The following is a 21,759-nucleotide window of genomic DNA, read 5'->3' as shown; positions in this document are numbered from 1 at the left end:
AGCAAATTATATTAAAATGTAATACTGAAATATTGTATAAAATAGTTGTACTTTTTTTTTAATAAAAAATTAAAAGATTCTTAGGCAGTGCTACTACAGTAGTAATCGCTCTTTTTTTATTCTAGTTTATCTCTGCCTGTGGAAAATGTGTTGATCTTTTTCCAAATAAATGCATAAAAATAAAAAATTAGTCTTGCTTTTCTTGTTTGTTAATTATTTTTGGTTGTACATTACTTAGAAAAAAGAAGGAAAATATTTTTCTACTCAATACAATGGTCTGATCACTTACAAGAACAAGAGCAAAAAGACTTTCAGTCTTTCATCTCTGTCTCACTCTGATGTAGAAATAAACATGATAAAACAACTCTCTACTTTACAAACCACAGTTTTTTGCAAAAAGTAGACATTAACCTGTGAGAAGACATCATCCCTCACTTACGTCTGCTAAAGGTGGAATGGCAGATGTTTCCTCCCAACTTCGATATCGTGTAGAACACCAAGGAAAAGATAATCCTGAGAGTTACAGATATGCATTTCTACACTTCTTTACAGTGGTCAGATTGGCCCTGTGCATGGCATTCCCTCTGGTTCTTACAGCTATGTATGTGCATGTGTGCAAATAAACACACACACACACACATATATATATCTAGAAACACATATTATACCAATATAAAATAATTACTCTGAAAGAATGGCTTCCCAAAGGCATGAAGGGCAGCACAAGCTTTGTCTTCCCTCTTCCCTCCCCACAGCCTTCAGCCCCACTGCTGCTTCCCAGGCAGCCTGTGCAAGCCCATCCACAGGAGCTGCAGATGCGCCAGCACTGGGAGCTTGCAACTCTGCTGGGCACACAGGCCTGCCGAGCACACGAGTTCCTCAGGATGGTCTTCAAGAGACAGTACACAGATCAAGGAGTCTTCCACGTCCACTCCCAGCCCTTCAATGGGAGTAGATTGCATACTTACTTGCTTCCATGTAACCTCCAGAGCAACTTAGACCAACATAGTTAATACCAAACTTCAGTTATAAAAATAGACTCTGGAAGGAGTCTCCACCTGTCTGTTTGCATTGGATGAACCACAATCTCAAGAAAATCCCTTTCTTCAGGAACAACCCTACTTTTGGAAAAAGGTTTTCACAAGTAGGATAGTTTGTTTGGATAAAAGATCTTCCCAAGATGCCTGGCAGTCATTACCAGTATTTACTTTCAGATATCAGGTACATGATTCCAAAAAACTCGAGATTATTTCATTGACTTTTCTTTATAAGCCCATTAACAGGTCAACTCTTTTCCATTACAGTATTAATTATACTAGCTGAATGAATAAATAGATGGGAAAATGAACCGTTTTAAATGGTGTATCTACAGACCCCATTAACAATTCCCATTGACCTTTTAATTGCCTGAAAGTCTAAAATATTTGTCATAAATTGTTTTCTTTCCAGAGCATTTCTATATTCTTAAAGCAAAACAAAACCAGCCTTCATTTCAATACTTACATATTTCATTGCAGATTATGTAAAAAAAATATTAATATTTTCAGTCAAGTATAACATAAAGAGTGAATCTTTCATGACATTAATAACCTTGACTTGCATAACATACCTCATTTAGGATCTCAGCTGCATTTTTCACTCTAATGAAATCTGGTGTATCTTCAAACACTGTCATTCCTTTTCCTTTCATCCCTTCTTCCAAATCTTTTCTATACTCCTTCTAGGGGGGGGAAGGGGTGGGGAGAGAGAGAGAATTTCTCCACTTAATATTGTGCACAAGATCTTTACAAGAAATGCCACTTATTAAATGTCTGAAAGGTTTTTTTGAAATTTATATGAAATATGAATTAGTACAAGTTTCAGAGTTAAAACAGAATTGGAAATTATGAAATCAAAAGGCACAATGTTGAAAAAGTGAAAAAGGTTTTAATGTAGTCATGTATTTTCCTGTTGTGCTCTTGAAAAAGTCCTTTCCTATACGGTGCCAGCACAATGTTTAGGGGCCTTGGCTGCCTCTCTACAGACATTTTAACTGCGGTGGCATTTGTTTTTATAGACTAACATATGCTGTGCTGCAGTTTTCACCTGTGTTCCACTAATGGCACCACAGCCAGGACAGATGCCTTGAATGCTATAATAAAGACCTGTTAAAACAACTGCTTGATAAATTATAATGTAGAAGGAATAATTCCTACCATATCACTTCTGTGCCCCTCAGACACTGGATTGATGTGATCTATCAACATGTAGCAAATGCAGCCTCCAATGTACTCAAATGTTCAGTACAAAATTAAAAGCACAGCAGAACCCGCCCCTGGCCATTTGGCTCTTCTTCTTCCCATTTCCTAGAGAGCTGATGTAAGCCTATTGAGGTTCAAGATCTTTAAGTTTTGTAAGGATTTTTAATTGTTCTTCCCATCTCCAGATTAAGGCTAAGCTTTTTTAAGAAAAAAGAACTAGAAAAAAATCAAATAAGTTATTTTTCAGAAGAATTTATATAGACATGAATTAATACTTCTAATCATGTATTAAATTTCATAAGCAGCAGTGAGCACCTTTTTCTCTTGTAAGCTCTATATTTAAACAAAAGGAAACCAGGTATTATTAAAGAAGCTTCTCTTGATCATTAGAAGTATACCCTGCAACAAGCAGGAAACAACTTCTATTGATTTAGAATTATTAAATTCAGCTATCTTTTCTGAAACAGTTTGAATGCGGTTCCAGAGAAGAAAGTCCTTATTGTTACAAAATGTGAAATATTTGCAGAATTCTCTACAGTGGGAAGGCAACAGAATAAGATGGAACACAGCTGACAATAAATATTAAAAAAAAACCAAAAAAGTAATTGAACAAATAATTCATTTTTTAATAACTCCAGGATCTCCTCCTTGTTTCATGCAGTATCTATTTGAAGTTCATTATGAACCTTCATGCAAAAATTCTGAGCTACATCCTTGACTATGAAGATATACATAATTTTGCTGAATCTTGAAAAATAATAATTAATTTGACCTATGTAATCTTTGGGTTTGGAAACTGTTCCTTGAATATGGATACAAAATAATATGAAATTCATGCAGGTATAAATTAAAATACCATTTCCGTTTTCTCATATTCTTCCCCTGTGGCTTACTAGCAGGGTTTACTCCCTAAGTAATGAGTCATAAAACTTGAGGAGGTAAGAATTAGGGAACATCTTAACGCATGTAGTACTATGGAGGGAAGTTACATCAAAATTTTCAATGAACATTTACAGCTGCAACTATGCATGCACTAATCACTTCTGTGGACATTCAGCATGCAGCAAGACTAACTCAATGAAATGCAAGCATTTGCATTTTCCCCCAGTCAGTAGGCATGTATGAGACACGTATGCACAGAACGATACTGCACAAACTAGATCCATCTTGAGACTTGTCTACCTGACAGCCAAGGCTTATCAGAATAAATTATTTATTAGAGGATGAATAATAAAGAAATACCTGAAAAGAAAATATTTTCTTTATGCATATGAAATCTAGCATAGACTAGCATAAATTGTTTAAAGAACAAGGAAAGGAACAAGCTTTGAGGGTTTTTAATTCTAGAATCCTCAATTTGTTCATCTGGGCCACAGCAAAAACATCAATTTTTAACACAACAAATACAAATAAAGTACTGTTGGCTCCAAATTCAAATGGAGGATATGTAGCAGCTCTGGTATTTCTAACTATGAATTTTGCTGACACATTTACTTCTAAATCTGGTCAAATAGTATGCCTAATCTATAGAACCAACCAATACTAAAACACAACATGAAAACAGTTTTGAATAATAATACAAAAACTCTAAAGATAGAAGTATCCTCAGTTATGGAAAAAAAATTATTTAATTTATACGGCCACATGTATCATACATAATTTATACTGCCATATCATACAACTGAAGAACATTAGACAAATCATAAAGAAACAGCGGCCATACAGAAAACCTGCACCTTCTAGCAAAATTTGCTTAATGCAGATTATGTAATATCACGGCTGTATTATGGAATTTTGGTATTCTTTATTTTCATCTATAACATGTATGATAGGCAATTATTTCAATCAATTCTTTATTTTCATCTATAACATGTATGATAGGCAATTATTTCAATCAATTCTTTATTTTCATCTATAACATGTATGATAGGTAATTATTTCAATTTCAATTAAATTAGTTAAAAGTAACTGCACACAGCTCGAGGCATCATGACAACAGACTATCATAAACCTGAAATAATTACTCAAAAGGAAAAACTGCCATCTGGCCACCAACAGAAATCCTCCTTTCCACTCCTCCATCTATCTGGAAAGAAAACTCTAGGTCCTCTCCAAAACAGATGTCTTTTGCAGCATGCCTGAAAGGTCACCAAATCTGGGCTGAGTCCAGGGGAAGAATACATTCCACAACTGAGGCCCTCAGAGGGAATGTCCCACCAATGATCCATTTTCTGTGGAATCACCTGATTTGTTCATTTAACTCTGTGTTTCTGGTTCAGGTATGCTACACTTTATCACACCCTTATGTTCATACGGAAACTTCAAAAAGTATCAATTCTTACTGCAGGACTATTAAGAATATAAAATGACACGCAGTAATTTTTACTTATGAAGTCACTTTTGTATTTAGCTACCAAGTTTAAGTTGTTCAGTACTTGGTAGCTTTGTAGTGATGCTGCTTATTGCTCATTTACAACTTCACAAAACACAGACACACAAAAAAAATCCAATACCTCTTTCAGAAGGTTAGTGACTTGTTTTATATGCAAGAACTCTGGGGTCTTGTCTAAATCCATTGAGGGTCTTCCCTTGATGTCTTCTTCAAAATCTTTGCGATACATTTTCTGTTGAAGCAAAACCAACAATTAGCGGTATATGCACATGCATTTCCAAGCATATTTCAGAAAGAACACTGTAAACAGACCCAGAAATAAGCCATGCCATAAATTAGTTTCCACATTAATCAACAACTTTAATACTCATTTCATTACCTAGATTATCTGTACAAGACATGCACAATTTAGATAAAAATACATATGTATGATATTTCCAAAGAAAATGTTTAACCTGATTTATGAAAGAAACTATTTGCTTCGTAAAGAGAAAACAAATGGCACACAAGGTAGTGGTTATAAACACATAAAAGTTTCTACCAGGAGGATGAAACCATCTGTTTTCCATGACACACAGCAAAAATAATGGAATCAAACTGCAGCAAGGAAGACAGGGAAATGCTCTCTCAGGATGGATGGTGAAGCACTGGACTAGATTGCTTGGGAGGTCATGAAACATCCACCATTGGCATTTTTTTGTTAAAAAGTTAGAAAAATATGGCCTGACGTAGGACAGCCAGTGCTGTTCTGGAGCCTGGGAACAGTCCTTCCCCCTTGCTGAGATCTCCAGGCTGTTCAGCAGGAGCACATTTCAGTTAAGGCACAGGGTGGGACTGGGCTTTGCGGCTTCACTTGCTCCCACCTGAGAACCCTCCCTTATTAAAGACAGAATTAAAGGCAAAAGGTAAAGAAGCTAGTACATGACCTCTTGAGCATATTTGCAATTAAATGATGCTATGTACAATCTCTGCCTAGCGTTAGCACCAATGGCCTTTTGAGAAAAAACAAATTTGAAAGAAGAACCGAGCTACAGAACAGCAAAGAGAACTACTCAGTGCTAATCCTATCGTATCCTAAGTTTATAAAACCTTTATAATCAGCTCCGTTTTCTTAACCTGAATACAAGACGTCTGTTAGCTGCTCTGTTGATCTACATTTTACTAGTTCAAGCACACATTTTTACTAACCTCACTTTGCATCTTTTGAGCCTCCTTTGAAACTTGATACATTGGTGTATCCACAAACTCCAGCATAGATCTGCCTTTAGATTTTTCATAATTCTCTTTGTACTTGATCTAGGAAAATGAAAATAAAGGCTGTTAACAGCTGAAAGAATGTGAGAACTGATAGCTTGCCATAGTGACAGACAAATCCTGTTTTTAGCCATACTCCTTAGAGGTTTTGACTTGGAAGACTCCTCCCAAATACAACCTATCAGAGAAATAAGGGCAGCTGGACAAGGAGATTATTTCTGGAGTCATTTATTCCTTTGCTTCCAAATGTCAGACCTAAAAATGGTGAACTTTGAAGACACCAGGAGTGAGGAGCATCAGCGAGAACCCTTAAGCTAATCACATGATTTTGGCTGAATGACCTATGTCTGAACAGTTGGCAACTTTTTAATATCATCCCCTGTCATGTTTCCATTAAACAACACATTTACTGTAACAACAACAAAACCTGTTACAAAGCCAGGCCCCACAGGTCTTTCTTGCAGGCTCAGGAGCACATTCTGAAAGGCACTTTTGTTTGTACCTGTGGGAGGGAAAAGGGAAGGAAAACTACTGCCTCAGTAGTGCCCAGCCTTGCACCAACATTCCCCTCACAGCTACCAGTGACCATGACCTTAAAGCTAGTGGCAAAACCACCTTGAAGGACACAAGGTTAAGACACCAACATGTAACTTTCTGCTAACTCATAAAACAAATACATTTTGGAAACCTGGAGAAGCCTTCTGAATTCACTCATTCATACTCTTCTGATTAAGACAGGCAAACACGTTACTTAACCAGTGTGGGGTATGATGCAATATTTTACACAAGCCATGACGGAAAGCAAACAGCTACAAATCAAAATACAATTTTCAGAATGAGTAATGTCATTTTATTTGTCTCTTCAAAAATAGTGATGTCTGAATTGGAAAAAAGTGTTAAGAATCTCCTTCCCTATTAGGTTTCTCCACTAAGTTTGGGTCCTGCAAAAACACTCTCCTCTCTCCTCATAGGGTTTCTGATTGAATATGCATTGTGCACCACTGTGATCTGTCATGCTGTTTCGTGCCTGATTTAATCACTGTTAGAATCCTGCATTCTTCTCCTTGCAAGATGTATTTATGATTGCATACAACTGACTTTGAAGCGCTGCATTTTCTTTGTGATGGATTTGTTCAGCTGTATCCAGTGTGTAATGATAAAAGCCTGTGCTTTGCTTAAAAGTTTTCTTATATACATACCGAAACAAAAAATATCCAAGAATGTTTTCACAAACAATATTCAGAAGGTTTTCCAGTGCAAATACCATTTAAAATAACTATGGTAGAAACAGCATAAAAGAAACTGTATTTTAGGCCTCCCAACTAAGTTCTACCACTACATTTGAATTTAACATACTGTGATGAAATGAAAGAAAGGATATGATACAAAAATAACTTTTAAAAGTTCCTAGAGCAAATGCTTGTCCTGCACATCCAAAAGTCAAACGTTCACATTCACTAGAAAATAAACATTATTATTTACATTTGAAGTGCAAAGAAACACATATGATGGTCTGGGTTTGCCTCCTAGTGGAAACAATTGTAAGCGTCACACAACAAAATTAGTTCTGTAGTGGAAACAAATTATAATTACCTCCATCTACAGCTACTGATTTCATACTTCTACTCCATTCCTCAACTATTTTTTAAATAATAATTCTATAAAATTAAATTAGGTAAATCGCAGAACCTTTTGCTACACTAAACTACAGGCACCAGATTCAGTCTCTTAAGGCCTATCTATTCACCCAATTCCATAAAATGAAACATATCTAAGTCCTGATTTTTTAGCCTGTAGCTCCTTAGCATCTCAAAGACTCCACAATAGGGACAGATTTTAAATGCACAAAAATATAAACTAGCTGTTGTACATGTATCAAAGTTTAGAATGTCATGTCTCCATAGTTCATGTCAAAGAGAATTACATGTATACCTGTCATGATTTAACCCCAGCCAGCAACTAAACACCACAGAGCCGCTTGCTCACCCCCTCCCTGATGGGATATGGGAGAGAATTGGATGGGTAAAAGTAAAAAAAAATTATGGGTTGAGATAAGAACAGCTTAATAATTGAAAAAATAAAATAAAATAAAATAGGTAAGAAATTTTAATGAGAAGGAAAATAGCAAACAGAGTGAAATAAAACCCAAGAAAAACAAATTATGCAAAAGAAAAACAATTGCTCACCATCAGCCAACTGATGCCCTGCGTGCTGCTGAGCGGCAGCCCCCCAGCAGCTTTCCCCCTAGTCTATGTGCTGAGCATGGTGTCATACAGCACAGAATATCCCTTTGGCCAGTTTGGGTCAGCTGTGTCCCCTCCCAACTTCTTGTGCACCCCCAGCCTCCTCAGTGTAAGCATTGCTCAGCAACAACTAAAACATCAATGTGTTATCAACATTATTCTAAATGCAAAACACAGCACCATGTCAGCTACTAGGCAGAAAATTAACTATGCCAGCCAAAACCACAGGACAATACTATATGAGGGGCAAGTTCCACCTTGTGAACTCTCTTCCTTATCAAAATAATACAAATACGACAAGTTTTGTAGACTGTCCAAATCAGTCTATTTGTGTCCCACAAACATGTCCATCAAGCTTTCCTCTTACCTATTGGAATTTATTGCCATAAAAGCTCACTTGCATACCAGCTTTGCACTGGTATTATAGTGTATGTGTTTCATAAAGCTGCACACACTTCTAGACTCTAGGTCAATCAGCAAACCAGTTCAATCAACCATATTAGTTTACTAGTTTAATTAATCATACAGGTTCCAATGTGTCACACCAGGGCAGGTGTAGCTATGTTACACAAAAGATGAAAAGAAGCATCAAGTATAAGGGAGAAAGGTTTACTACAGGGCAACAGCAAAATTGGGCAATTAGCAAGAAGCTCTGTGTTTCAGAGGTAAAAAAACCTAGACCGTAAGATCAGTCTTTGGAAATCAGTTAACAGCACAGCCAGGAAGACTATTTCATACAGTGGAAGCAGACTTCAAGAAAGTTGTGGTATGAGCTGTGGAGAGACAAGGAGGAGAACACAAAGGTGGTACTGGAAAGCATGGAGAAAGGCAGGAGAGTAAGCCATGTTAAAATCAAAGAGATTACATGGGGAGGCCACATCTGAGAAGAATTTTGAAAATGGGATTTCTGCAGAAGACAAATAGGTAGCGGAGCTCTTAGGGGTTGGCAAAGCATTCTTCCTCCTGCTAACAGCAGGAAAAAATATACACCAGCATCTTGCAAAAATCAGAGTTAGTATTTACAGAGTCCTCAGAAGATAGCATAGACAATATGAATCAACTTTTCCTGGGCATTAGAAAGAAAGAAATTTTGCAAGAAGCCTTAAGGGGAAGTCCAAGTTTCTGTCTCATTGGAGATAAGATGACAAATTGATGAAGTTCATCCTGAGGGTGTTTGTTTAATCAGTAAGAAGAATGCCAATCTTACCTTGCATCGAAGGCAACTAGAATTAGGCAAAAATGCACATGTAGAATGCAGGGATTGAAAGCTATCAAGTCATTTATTACCCATACAAAAGAGGATAATCAGTGTTAGCTTCACATATCGGAGACAGATAAAAACACACCACCAAAGAGCACCACAAAAATCAAGTACAGATGGAAAGGATGGGATTATTCTGATTATTTTAGACATAAGCTTCCACAAGTAGGCACTGACTCAGAAGATGACCCAGTATACTCCTAGTCATTACAGCTCCTAGTCATTTGTGTGTGAAGCACTCACCTCCTGCCAACCGTGAGCAACCTTCCTTCCCAACACCACCCACTCACACCTTTCCACAGCAGTTCTGCGACCCTTCCGTGGTTTCTGGAGTAAAAAACGACAAATGCAGCTACCCAGCCTACCAGTATTGGCATATGTAGCATAGGTGCTCTTGAAATAGGAGAGAAGCTTCAGCATTTCACTGGCACCAGAGGGTTCCTATCTCTTCCTCTCTATTTCAGCCCCCATCGCCATCTTACGTCAGACCGGCAGCCCCATCAAGGGGCATGACTTGTTACATGGCAGAACAGCGTGTGACTGTTACCTGATCCAGTGTAGGAAGCCTCAGACATTTAGGAGGGGGAAAATGGTTTAGACAGAGAAGCTCTAAGGGAAGCTAGCACTCAGGAGGCTGTTTACGGCAGAAGTCCAAATATTAAACTAGCATAATGGTCACTTCTGTACAGAGACTTGCAGATGAAAGCAGTAAGGTCTTACGCAAAATGAGAGTTGCAAGGAGAGCAGTATCAGACCAAAGGAATAAACAGGCAAGGATTCAGACATGTAAGAAGAAATGCTCAAGTACCAGAAGTCTGTGTGATTCTTATCCAGTGTATTAGTTGTACTAGTAACTGAAACCTCTCACCCTAAAAGCCCTTTTTAATTCACTACATCCCTCAACTACTGTGGTTACAATACTACTATCTACTACATGAGACCATGAAGCAAGTACTAAAAATGTATGTATTCTACAATGACTATACATACTACATTCCTTACTACATATATTTTTCAGATCATTCTTACAAAGTCAACTTACATCACTATGCATTTTGCTGATATTTAAAGCATGGTTTAAATATAGCAGGTTTGGTAGATCAGAGGTTGGTTCGTGTAGGCTTTCCAAATCTTTCTTGTAATTCACCTGGAAAGAGAATTCAGGTTACGTACAATAAAGATTAACAAAATAATTCACAGCTTTGTATTACAGTGTGGCCGTCCAGAAACAGAAATCGCTAAGCGCTTGCCTGAACAATCTCTACCAGCCACTAGATGGTACTCATTTACTATTATTTGGAAGAAAAGGAACAAATAAAGGATTCATTCTACTAAGCAAGTATATGGAAACCAGTCAAACTTTTCCTCAAAAAAGACACAACAAAAATCACACTTTGTATGACTTTTCAGACTAGAAAGGAATTATTTTTTTTTTCTTCTCCCTCCCAACCCCAACAATTTAAATCAAGAGTGAGTTTACTCATTTTAAACACTGTTGATTCTTGTTCTTTTCCTCTTGACTCAAGAATTACACTGTCTAAATAAAAAAGTTGTATATAAAATAGTTCAAGGGAAGTGCTCCTGGATATTTTATTTAATACAGATTGCTTTCAGCAAAGACAAGCAATATAGTCACCAAAGGCAAAAGAAAATCACTTAATGAAGTAGTAGAAGATAACTTCCTATCAGCTATAGTACGATTTTCCATACTTCTCATAGCTGGATGTCCATATTTACAGGAAGAAAACCAGCCACCTTACCTATCTTGGATGACAAATCTTTTAAACCAATACCTTTAGTTACCTCCAAATACGCATTGTGTTCTTCACGTGATTTAGGCAAACTTCAAATCAACAATGCTCAATTGCATATCTCTTAATAATAAGTAGTTCAGTGAATTTTTTTACTAAGCATTTGGATTTTGGAAACAATTACATACACTCTTGGACCTCTCCCAGAGCCAATCTCTCCTGTTCCCGTTGGGTGGTGCCCCACACTTGGGAAATGCTGGACTAAAGAAAGAAGGCTTGTCTCCTGACTACCTGGGATCATGGCCTTAAAGAAGACCCCACATTTTTAGCATTAGACACACTGTTAAATACATCATCCCAACAGCATTATCACTCAATACATGTTTTCTCCAACTTGACTCCAGGAGCAGGCACCCATTACTGAATCTAGTGACTGCTGCACTTTGTAATACCATTCAGAAGATCAACTGGCAAAACAAAGTCTAAAAGACAGACATCCAAATCTGAGCTGTTCATGCAACCTCTTTTTACAGCCACTGGAGAAATGCCAGCACTTCGTTCCTCTAAAGACAGGCATCTACAACAGGTCAGAAGAACTGCCCACTAGAGCTGTTTATTTCTTTCCCGAATACAAAGGGACCGAGTACAAGGCCAATAGCTCAGAGTGAGCAGTCATACCTTTTGTCACAGAAATTTAAGCGAGATGAATCTCATCCAAAATGGTTATGAAAAACTCTGCAGGCCCTTGGAGAAGGTCTTTGTCAGAAGCAGAGGAAGAAATAGGTAATGTGCAGTACCTGCTATACAGACACACTGTATATCAGATACTGCTGCTCAAAGTAATTCTTCAGGTAGGAAAATAAATTCTTTTTGAGAACAAATGTTAGGTTTTTCAGGATGTAAATGCACATAAAATACAAACCGAATTCACTTACATCACTTGCCAACGTGGATGCAATCCGTGCTTGCTTGAAGGAAGCACTGTCAAGAGGATTGTACCGGTGGTTCTTCATTTCCTTACTGAACTGCTCTTTGTATTTCACCTTCCACCAGAACAAACATATCTAATATTAACGTGTAGCACTTAAAGAAGGCACAGAGAAGTCACGCTACAAAGGAGCTTATTAAGAGAAACTGCCTTATCCATAAATCTTTAAACAATGAAGATGTTTAAAGAAGCTCAGTTTAGCCACCCCATGATTGTCTTGTGCTGGCTTCAAAGTAAGTTTTGTTTATCAGCATTTTACTAAAATAAAAATAATAATTTTAAGATTGTTGTATGAAATTACTAGTGCTAAAGGATTTATAAAAAGGAAACAGAAACAAAACCATATGACTCACCTGAGTAATCAAATAAACCAAAACTGTTTGATTAGCAACTAATAATCTACTCACTGAGAAACATTCACATCATAATTGCCACTAAAACTGTATTTTTAACAAAAAAAACAATTTCTAAGATGAATACATTGTATAACTTCTAAAATAAATCACTTGCAAATTTTCCAGCCACTTCAAAGTGGGAAGTCAGAATCAAACTTCCCACTCGCCCATCTTCCCACCACCATGTCCACATGTCACTCGCGCTGTGCTAGGCTGCCACCAGAGCCCCCAGGTCTATTTTTAATTCTGCCAGAAATTTCCCATGAGACCCCGAGGAATCTCTGAAGTACAGTCCTTTCCTGGGGACAATGCCCACCTCATTACAGTGTTAGAAAGCATAATTAAATGACTTTCACTCTCTTTTCTTCTTGTTCAAAAGAAAAAGGGGTAACAATAACATGTAAGAAGAAATGAGCAATACATTGATGTTGAGGCAATGGCATTAAAAGTAAATAAATCACAAAAATTCCATAAAAGATGCTGAAGAACCGAATACAGAATCTGAAAATACGGTATCGAACAAACAGTAAATCTCCCTCCTTTGCCCCCCTTGTTATGCGTGTACATCAAACATCTGGAGACACTGCACACATGCCTTGCTTCTTTCCAACAGCTGGGCATAATGGAGGAGAATAAAGTTCAGCCTGAATTATGCTGCTTTCATGATTGTTAGTCAGACACCTGATATCTGAGTCTATGTAGCATCCATTATAATTTACCATGCTCTGCGTTAAATAAATACGTGGCTTTTTCCTTACTTTTTTTTCATTATTCCCACATGAATGTCTGATAAAATGGTTAAACCACCTCAAACAATCTCCTTCAAAAATTGTTTTTTTCTCAGCTTTAGTTGTGGGAAGAATTTTCCTTTTCTTTTTTAGTTCTTCCTTGCCTCAAAAGACTCTCAACATGGTTTAGCTTACACAACCTCATTATGTTTAGCCACGATGTCCAATATTTCATTAATCAGGATAACAAGAAACTAAAACTAAGCCACCTAAACAGAAACTAACCATCTATGTTCAAGAACTATGTTATGATTCCAGCACTTACATTGATTTTTCACAGGAAATAAATTCTAAAACATTGTTACTTTTAAAGAGAAACTTCATCTGAACACATGATGAACTTCATAATCTATCACACTAACTCTAGAAAAGAAAACTCTACTGCCTTCTGGTAGATTCATCTGGTTCATATTGTTTGATATTTGCCTTGGCTTTGGATCAAGTGCAAAAGCATGTATCTGAATACAAAGACACTGCTTTTGTCAAAGGCAAATCCACATTCTGTACAACTAGTGAAGGAATAAATCAGAGAATTTTCTCTTTTAAAAGGTATATCCAAAACTTGCTTTCTAATAAAAATCAGGCAGTGCTGGAATATGTGATTAAAAAAGCCTCCAAACCCAGGGATCAAGTCAGCATGGTGAGAAAAATCGTCTTGTATGCCTTGGGCGTCAGCTCACATCACAGCAACATCGTGCACAAGAATTTAAACATCCGGCTATTGCAGGCTGTCTTCTGCCTCACCAACAAATGACCACAAACTGTGCACACAGACCAAATGCACAACACGGTCCTTGATATTCTTGTTAAGAGTGAAAGCATCAGTGCCAAAGCGACCTTTCCTCACAACTGGCTTGCCATCTTCCAGCTGCAGCCATTTCATGCCATCTTGAAGAAGATTTTTCTAGCCATACATTTCAATCTAGAGATTCCAGCACTCCATCCTCATTAGTGTCACTTCACTTCACATGACTGCTACTGAAGGGAAGAGGGGGAGCCAGTGAACCCAGTCTTCACAGGGCTAATGTGTCCCGATGCCAATGTGCAGGAAGGTCCCAAATTTAAGGAGCCCTCCCACCAATCCGACTGTAAATGTTCCTGCTGTGGTGAGCGATGTCTCGGTACCCCTAGGCCCTGCTGCCTTGTCTGGCTGCTCTGCTTATTGCCTTTGCTGTCCTCCCCAACACCACCGCGCACATCGCTCTGGGGCAAAATGCAGGCTGCACAGTAATATCAGATGGCCCCAGCAGTATCTCAAGAGCACTTCCAGCAGTAATTTAACTTTGACTTCTCATAAGGGATTCGTCGCATTGAAAGCTACACATGCATTCACTTTCTCTTTTATCGGTATTTTCCTGTTTCTTTCTCCCTTTTGAAAGAAAGCGTGGGGTGGGAGAGGGAGAAAGGAGAAGAGCAAGCCCATGGATGAGTCACTGTGAAGTAACACACATGGTATTTATCCTTCTTTTAAACAGGAGAAAGTTATGAATGCAGTTTAAAGGGGAAAAATACGCCCAAGAGAAAGGGTTGTGATTAAAAACAAGGAAGAGAAGTACTTCATCGATGATTTCTAAAACATCTGAAGGGGGGAGGTCTTAGCAATGCTATAGCACAGTGGAAGAGCAAACAAAAAGTGGGAGTAGAAATGACAGTTGTTAGTGGAAGCTTAATTACAAATTTCATCATTAACCAAAAGCTTTACTTTAATGAGTGTTTGAAACAATGGGTACTTATTTACTGTCTTAATTGAAGTCTTGTTTGGGTTTGGTTTTTTTAGAGTATGTATGGGGTTAATCTAAAAGAAATGTGTGGAGGTTGTTCTCTAATTGTTGCTGAAGAGCGAGCAGACTTTGCAGGCTTTAACACAACAAGATCCCTGAAAAACCAAACTGGAATTAAATAAGGCCTGGATAAACAAAATTCTCATCGGCCTTGCACAAAACCTATAAAAGTCAGAATTGCAGCTGGACAGAGCAGTGTCTTTTGAAGCTTTGCAGCAACATTCCTAAATCAAATCTGTAGTTCAAAGCTGTTCACACAGGGAGTGTTCAGTTTCAGAAGTGGATGACATCACCCACTGTTCAGATTTACAAAGAAACTACCAAAATTGAATCATTCAACCACTGGGATACCAAGATGAAGCAGACATTTGCAGCTAAAGCATTTCCTCATGACCATATGAAAACGTATTTTTAAAAAAGTAAAAACTTGTCAGAATACATAGATATTGAAGAAAATGTAACATAAACAAAGAGTTAAATTAAAATATTGGTTGCTAAAGCACTAGCAGACTTTAAAGAAACACTGAGAAAATCCTAGGCTCTTTGTGTTGTTACTGATAATCTCAGATGAGGTATGTTTTGAAAAACATTCTACCTTTAACAATTTTATCCCTGAAACAATAAGCACCAGATCCAGTACAAAATACAAATATCCAAAATTATTCATGATAAAACCAATTATTGAACACTATAAGGGACAACAGCAGCTCTTGAAAAACCTAATAAAATGCATTAGGAAACATAAACAAGAGCTTGTTTTTATAAAAAACACAAAAAATAACCCAAGTTATACAATGTACATTCAGCAAATTGACAAGCTTCATGTTTTCACAAGGGCTAACACAGTTTCTGTTTAAAATTTGGTTTAAAACCAACAGAAAGGGGTTACCGCGTGCTGTGGGTAAATATACTAGTTCTGGGAGCTATTATTTTTGCTGCTGCTGTTGTCAAAAGCTTTGTTAAAGAAAAAAGGAGAGAAAAAAAAAAAAAAAGAAGGGGGGGGGTACACTGATTTTGTAGAGCCTTGAGTGCCAGTCAAACATTAACACTATTTTCTTCGCTTTGTTTGCCTTCCTGCTTGCCTTGATTGCTTTCTCCCTTCGTTACACCCACACTGCCTGACCTCTTCTTGCTCCTGTTCTCTATACTCTCTAAATTACCTACCCATATGCACCACATTAAAACATGTTATCATCTTCTCTTCCCATTACATCCATCAGAATTGTCAACTTTGCAAATTTACTGTGAGGGTCAAATAACTAGTATTTCTCTGCATGTTGCAGCTTACAGATTCATGCTATAAAGGGAGATTATCAACTTTCAGCACAAAAAGTTCATAATGCTCCCATTTGCTGAGAAACAAATGGAAACCCTAAAAGCCAGAAAGTCTGGAGACAATAAAGAGATCATTAACTTTACTATTTTTAAAATCTTGTAATTGTTATAAGCCTGCTTCATGATCTTTGCATGAAGAGGACTGACGTGACTGACCCATATTTAGGGCTGTCCCTCCCCTACAGCACAGGTGCAATCCTCATCCTGCCCCACCACGCTGCTCTTTGGACACAGGGGTCATCTTCATTTTTCTGTGCTCTTGATTTACGATCAGTGTGTCCAAGTGTTATAATGATTCAAATAATATATAAAAACATTAGACAACTCATGGTCACTGCCCTTCCTTCAGAGGAGGTGGGGAATTGCTGAGTGCAGCTCCCCACTGCTGAAAGCAGCTTGGTATTTATAGCCTCCATGCTGCCATGCTGCTGTATGCAGATGGCTGGCAGCAGAGTAGCGGGCTGAAGCACTGCTTCCCTTTCTAAAAGTACGTTCCCCATCACGCACACTGCAAGTAGCCACAACAGTGTAGAAGACTGAGGAGAGGACAAGAGAAGGAAAGATCCCAAAACGCTGGATCCAGGCCCAGTGGCTGCAGAGTTTGGGCCACCAAGGTTCAGTAAGAATCTCCTTTACAAATAAGCTGTAAGCAAACTACATTTTGTCAACTGCTCCTCTCTTCCTGCCACACGTTCTGCACTACTTGGACTCTCTTGCACACCAAATGTTCTCTTCTGCAGGATTCTCAACTAGAACTACTGCCATCCCAGTCCCTGGCAGTGAAGAGACTCTACTATAAAGCTTTTGCAGATGCAGCACGCATTGTCCAAGAGAAAAAGCACATCTAACAAAAATGAGATGAAAAGTGCATCGATGAAGCTTCTGATGCAGCTGGCTCAGCATCAGCCTGCAGGACCCCACGATCCAGCTGGTATTTTTTGATTGTTGCAATTGTTGGCCCATAACCTCAAGTGTACCAGGCTTGGTGAGATGGAGAGGACTATTTGAAAGGGATGCGCTTTAGTCCCATTTGCAGTGACAGGCAGCTGCAAACCCACTAGATTCTAAAATAGGATACAAAGAAAGGAGTGTGTAGACAGCCACTGAGTAGAAATAAAGGATACCACACACTGAATTTAGATACAAACCGTTTTAAAAGCCACTAAAGGTGTTTGCTAAATGACAGACAGCTCTCTTTCCTGTAAGTGACACCCAGGTCTAAGCAGCATCGCACTGGGTCTTCCTAGAAAGCACAGGTTGAATTCTAAGCCTGCACAATGCTATACACAAAAGAAACTCTTAGCATCTCTTGCCATTACAAAATGGATGAAAGAGATTTGGAAAACACACATTTTGATTCTGAACATGTCATCAACAAAGCAATAAATCTTCATGTATTTTCTTCTTTTTCCATTTTTGCAGTATTAATGCTTCAAAATTGATGATGATCCAGTGTGAAAATGGTAATCAAGTAGCAGACATCTAAGGACAATGTTTGGTGATAGCAAAAGGAGCTCAACCTCTTGCAAACAGACACTGCACTGTTTTGCAGCTTATTCTCTGACACTTCTCATTTTATGCTAGTTCTAGGGAAGATGTTTACTGTCTAGTCAAATCACAAGTATTTGTTACACAACATCGACTTTCAGATTGTTCCAGTGTATACACTACTACATTTGGGGTTTTTTCCCAGTTCCAGGAAGGCTGACATGGCCTTCTCCAATCAAAGGATGCTCTCCCTCCTACAGGAGGGCAGAACTTGTTCTGGGTTTACAAAAGCTCTATGTGTAGCCTGACAGGATTACTAGCAAGGATTATGCAAGGCACTGTTAAAGAACTATTCCAGAAAACAAGAAAAAAACCACTGAACTAAAACAAACAAAAAAACCCCACCACCAAACTAAAAACAAACAAATGAACAAAAACAACAAACAGGTCAGCAGTCAAAAATCCCTTCTCATAATGTCAGGCTGATCTGTAGTAGTCTTATAAGTAGAAGACTCATAAGAGGAAAAGTGGGAATATTTGTGTTTCCAGTTTTTATTTTAGTTATGGACTAAAGTGATCTCTCTTTTCTTTTCTTCTTTTTCCTTGAGGTTAATATATAACAGAAAGTAGTACAGAAAAGGTTCAGTTTCAGGGGGAGGGAAGGCGGGCGGTTTACATGTCAGGCCAAATTCAGATCTCATTAGCAAGCAGTTACACAAAAGACCCCAGTTACTTCTGTGGGATTAATCACAGGGTAAGGTTCCACTCAAACTGAATGAGTAGCAAAATTTGCCTCTGAATTACATACAGTTAATATTTCAGAAATACTAGATAATCTGTATAAATATACAACATCTCCATAAGAGATGAGTTGTACCAGTCAAAGTTAATTACATTTTTGCATAAAAATGTATATTGTTTCCTAAGAATCTTAAATTTACCAGTCAATGCCATAATATATGAAAAGTTTGAGAACATAATCTTCATGCAATTAGAGATAATCATCTAAAAATCTAAATATTTTCTTGCATTACTAGGAATGAGATATCTGAATGAAGACATTGTAAAATGACAGATAATCTTACTTGGCTTAAGAGTTTTGAAACTCCTTTAGCATGTTCAAAATCTGGTCTTCCAAGTACAGCAGGTTCCTTATTCATCTCTCCCCTTCCCTTCTTGTACTCAGCCTTTAAAAAATTAATATGAATCACTATTAAATTATTTGCTTCTGTTTTATCAAGAGAAACATAAGCATTAAAGCTAGTAGGAAAGTCTCATTTAGTGATCTGCATTGACACCACTGTTCTAATCAGCTCCAAAAAAAAAAGCCCTTCTCAGGCTTCAGCTCCTTAACAACGTGGTATTTCATTATTGTAGAACACAATGCACAGCATTCACAAAATTCAACTTTAACCAAATGCATAGCTTAAGCTATTAAGGAATATTGTTCTCCCAGTCAGGGCAGAATGAGTTACAGTGGCTCAGCATTTCTTATGACAGGGTATGCAGTTTACACAATAATATTTGTAGCAGCTGAAAATAGTCTTGAAACAAAACTAGGCTGAGGGGCAGCTTTTTTGAAACTTAAGGTCAAATTCCACTCTCGGTTTTACCACTGCAATCTTGCCGGATGGCAGTGAGGTTGCATTGGTGTAACAGAGCAGAATTAGCCCTGCAAGGTCGATGTTAACATGATCTTTCCAGCTGAATTGGCTCCCATGCAAATTGCTGCATTTTTTCCCCACAATGCATTAGAAAACAGCACGGACGAATTCACAATGGGTGCTCTGCAGTATCACTAACAAAATTACCCATTGCCTAAAATAGGCATCTTGCATTAGTCAGGCACTGTGAATCAGCACGAACACATCATAACAACAGACTGAGAGAAATCGAAGTCCCAAAGCCGCTCTAACTCGAAGGAGGCTAGAACAGCAATGAGTAAATGTGGGTGTTGAACATTAGACTTAGTAGAAGTTCTCGGTTTTCAGAAAATCCTGAATATTTAAAAGGTGAATCTCAGATCTCTTAAAACTGTTTCCCCATAGGTGCCTAGTCAGTCCCACATTAAACTATCAGCAGTTACTTAAAATCTTGGCTCAGGACTTTCAATATATATATTGTTTGAATTGTCTACAATAAAATATTAAACTGCATCACATGCTGCTGCTTCTCAAACTGCTCCTTGACCTATCCATTAGCAGATGTCACGGTGGGAGGGCAAAGAATTTGAGAGGGGAGTTCAGGGAGGAGAGCCCCCATGCAAGCAGCAGTGTGTTTGCACAGCTCGCAGAAGGACAGCGGGGAATTGCATTTCCCTGTCACTGCCAGCCAAGATGGAAGGAAGAAGGGGAGTCCTGGGATGCAAGCTTCTCTTGTACTGAGATGAAAAAAGGCTTGGTATGTCTTCTGACATGCACTACAGCATACAAGCATATGATTTATTATGAGAATGTTTATCATGACTAAAGATGAAACAAAACTAACTTTAGTAAGTTTAATGTCTTTAGATCAATGACCAGTAATTGTAAAGGCCATACCAGATTTGGGGTTGCAGGTTTCCTGCTCATAACATTTGAGAATTTCAGCAGCATTCTAAATAATTGGACTGAAATTGGAATAAAGTCTAAAAAATACAAATAAAGTAACAGGAAAACATACATCACTTATTATCTTTGTTATCTCGGTTGCTATCTTTATGTCTGGCCTGTTCAGCACTTCAGTGTACCTATGAGTATCTTGGACATCCTTCTTATAGGATACCTGTCAAAAAAAAAAAAACACAACAGTTTTGTTTAAAATAAACAATCAAAAGCATCTGAAGTTTATAAATAAGCTTTGAATGACCTATCAACTCAGCCATCAAATCCAATAGAACTCTGCCTCATTTATTCCAACACAGTCCAGCTTGACAGGGATTATTTAGCAAGACCCACACATAGGTTAACAGGATAAGGAAGACATTCAGAAGCATAAAATACAATATTAAAATGAAAAATGGTTTTGGTTAGAAGCGTAGCAGAATATGAAAGCACTGCAAAAACCTAAATATTAGGTTTTATCATTAAATTTCAGAGGACTTCTAAGAGTACAGAATTTTTTCTATGCCGTGCCCTTTTCTAATATAAACTAACCCCCTATGATATCATGAGCACCGCAGCCTAGCAGATTGCAGCTACACCAAACAGAAACTGTAATTCTACCACAGTGACCATCTTTCTCAGTAACAGGCAGCTGTGCAGCTGATATGTAATTCAATGACACAACTCCACCTCAACATCCCCCACTCCCCACAACTCCACTTATCTGCCCCTTTACACAATCATGGGAACAAGAAGGCTGAGTGTTCCAGCACATGAAGTACGAGACTGAATCTTCCTGTTTGTACAAAGCCACTACTATAATGAATGGGCTCAGAAAACTTCGGCCAGAAGGCTAAACCACAGGTAAGAGAGTCCAAATGTTCTCCATTTAGCAAAACAATTGCAGGAACAGCATAGACCTCAGGTACGTGACGGAGCTCTGAGACCACAAGTGACTCTTCTTCTCCCTCTTCAGGGTCTGTAGACTTTTTCCTCTCCCTTGCTGTAGCACATGTGCCAATCTAAGCCAATTTCCAAGAGCTGTCTTACTGAATTATTCTGAATGATTAAGAAAATCATCCCTAGTATTCAAAAGTGTCTGACAAATTGAAATTTCAGGCAAAAGTTAGAGAACATAAAATGAAATCTACAGGAAATGGTATGAGAATAAGTCCTGCTTCACTGGGCAGTCTTTTAGATTTTCTTCTGTTATTTAACACCATTAATCAACCTCTCAAGGTAATATTTCACCATCAAGAAA

At 38.0% G+C, this 21,759-nt stretch overlaps 1 protein-coding gene across 5 annotated transcripts in view; it reads right to left on the bottom strand.

Moving 5' to 3' along the window:
- The window catches only part of NEBL (nebulette), a 269,788-nt gene that overhangs the window by 52,338 nt on the left and 195,691 nt on the right, over positions 1-21,759 (bottom strand). For 3 of the 5 annotated variants that reach the window (XM_037385195.1, XM_037385192.1, XM_037385193.1), the window contains exons 6-12: positions 20,578-20,679; positions 19,002-19,103; positions 12,077-12,184; positions 10,433-10,537; positions 5,821-5,928; positions 4,754-4,864; positions 1,610-1,720 (exon numbers count right to left, since the gene is read on the bottom strand). The exons of the other annotated variants lie outside the window; for them this stretch is intronic. In XM_037385195.1, coding sequence (XP_037241092.1) covers positions 1,610-1,720; positions 4,754-4,864; positions 5,821-5,928; positions 10,433-10,537; positions 12,077-12,184; positions 19,002-19,103; positions 20,578-20,679 — 747 coding nt within the window. The remainder of the gene's footprint in view (positions 1-1,609; positions 1,721-4,753; positions 4,865-5,820; positions 5,929-10,432; positions 10,538-12,076; positions 12,185-19,001; positions 19,104-20,577; positions 20,680-21,759) is intronic. 5 annotated transcript variants of the gene reach the window in all.

This window comes from Falco rusticolus, chromosome 4, assembly GCF_015220075.1.
Source record: "Falco rusticolus isolate bFalRus1 chromosome 4, bFalRus1.pri, whole genome shotgun sequence".
Lineage (NCBI taxonomy): Eukaryota > Metazoa > Chordata > Aves > Falconiformes > Falconidae > Falco > Falco rusticolus.
Note: the sequence above shows the minus strand (reverse complement) of the source record. Positions and strands in the feature narration are given on the sequence as shown.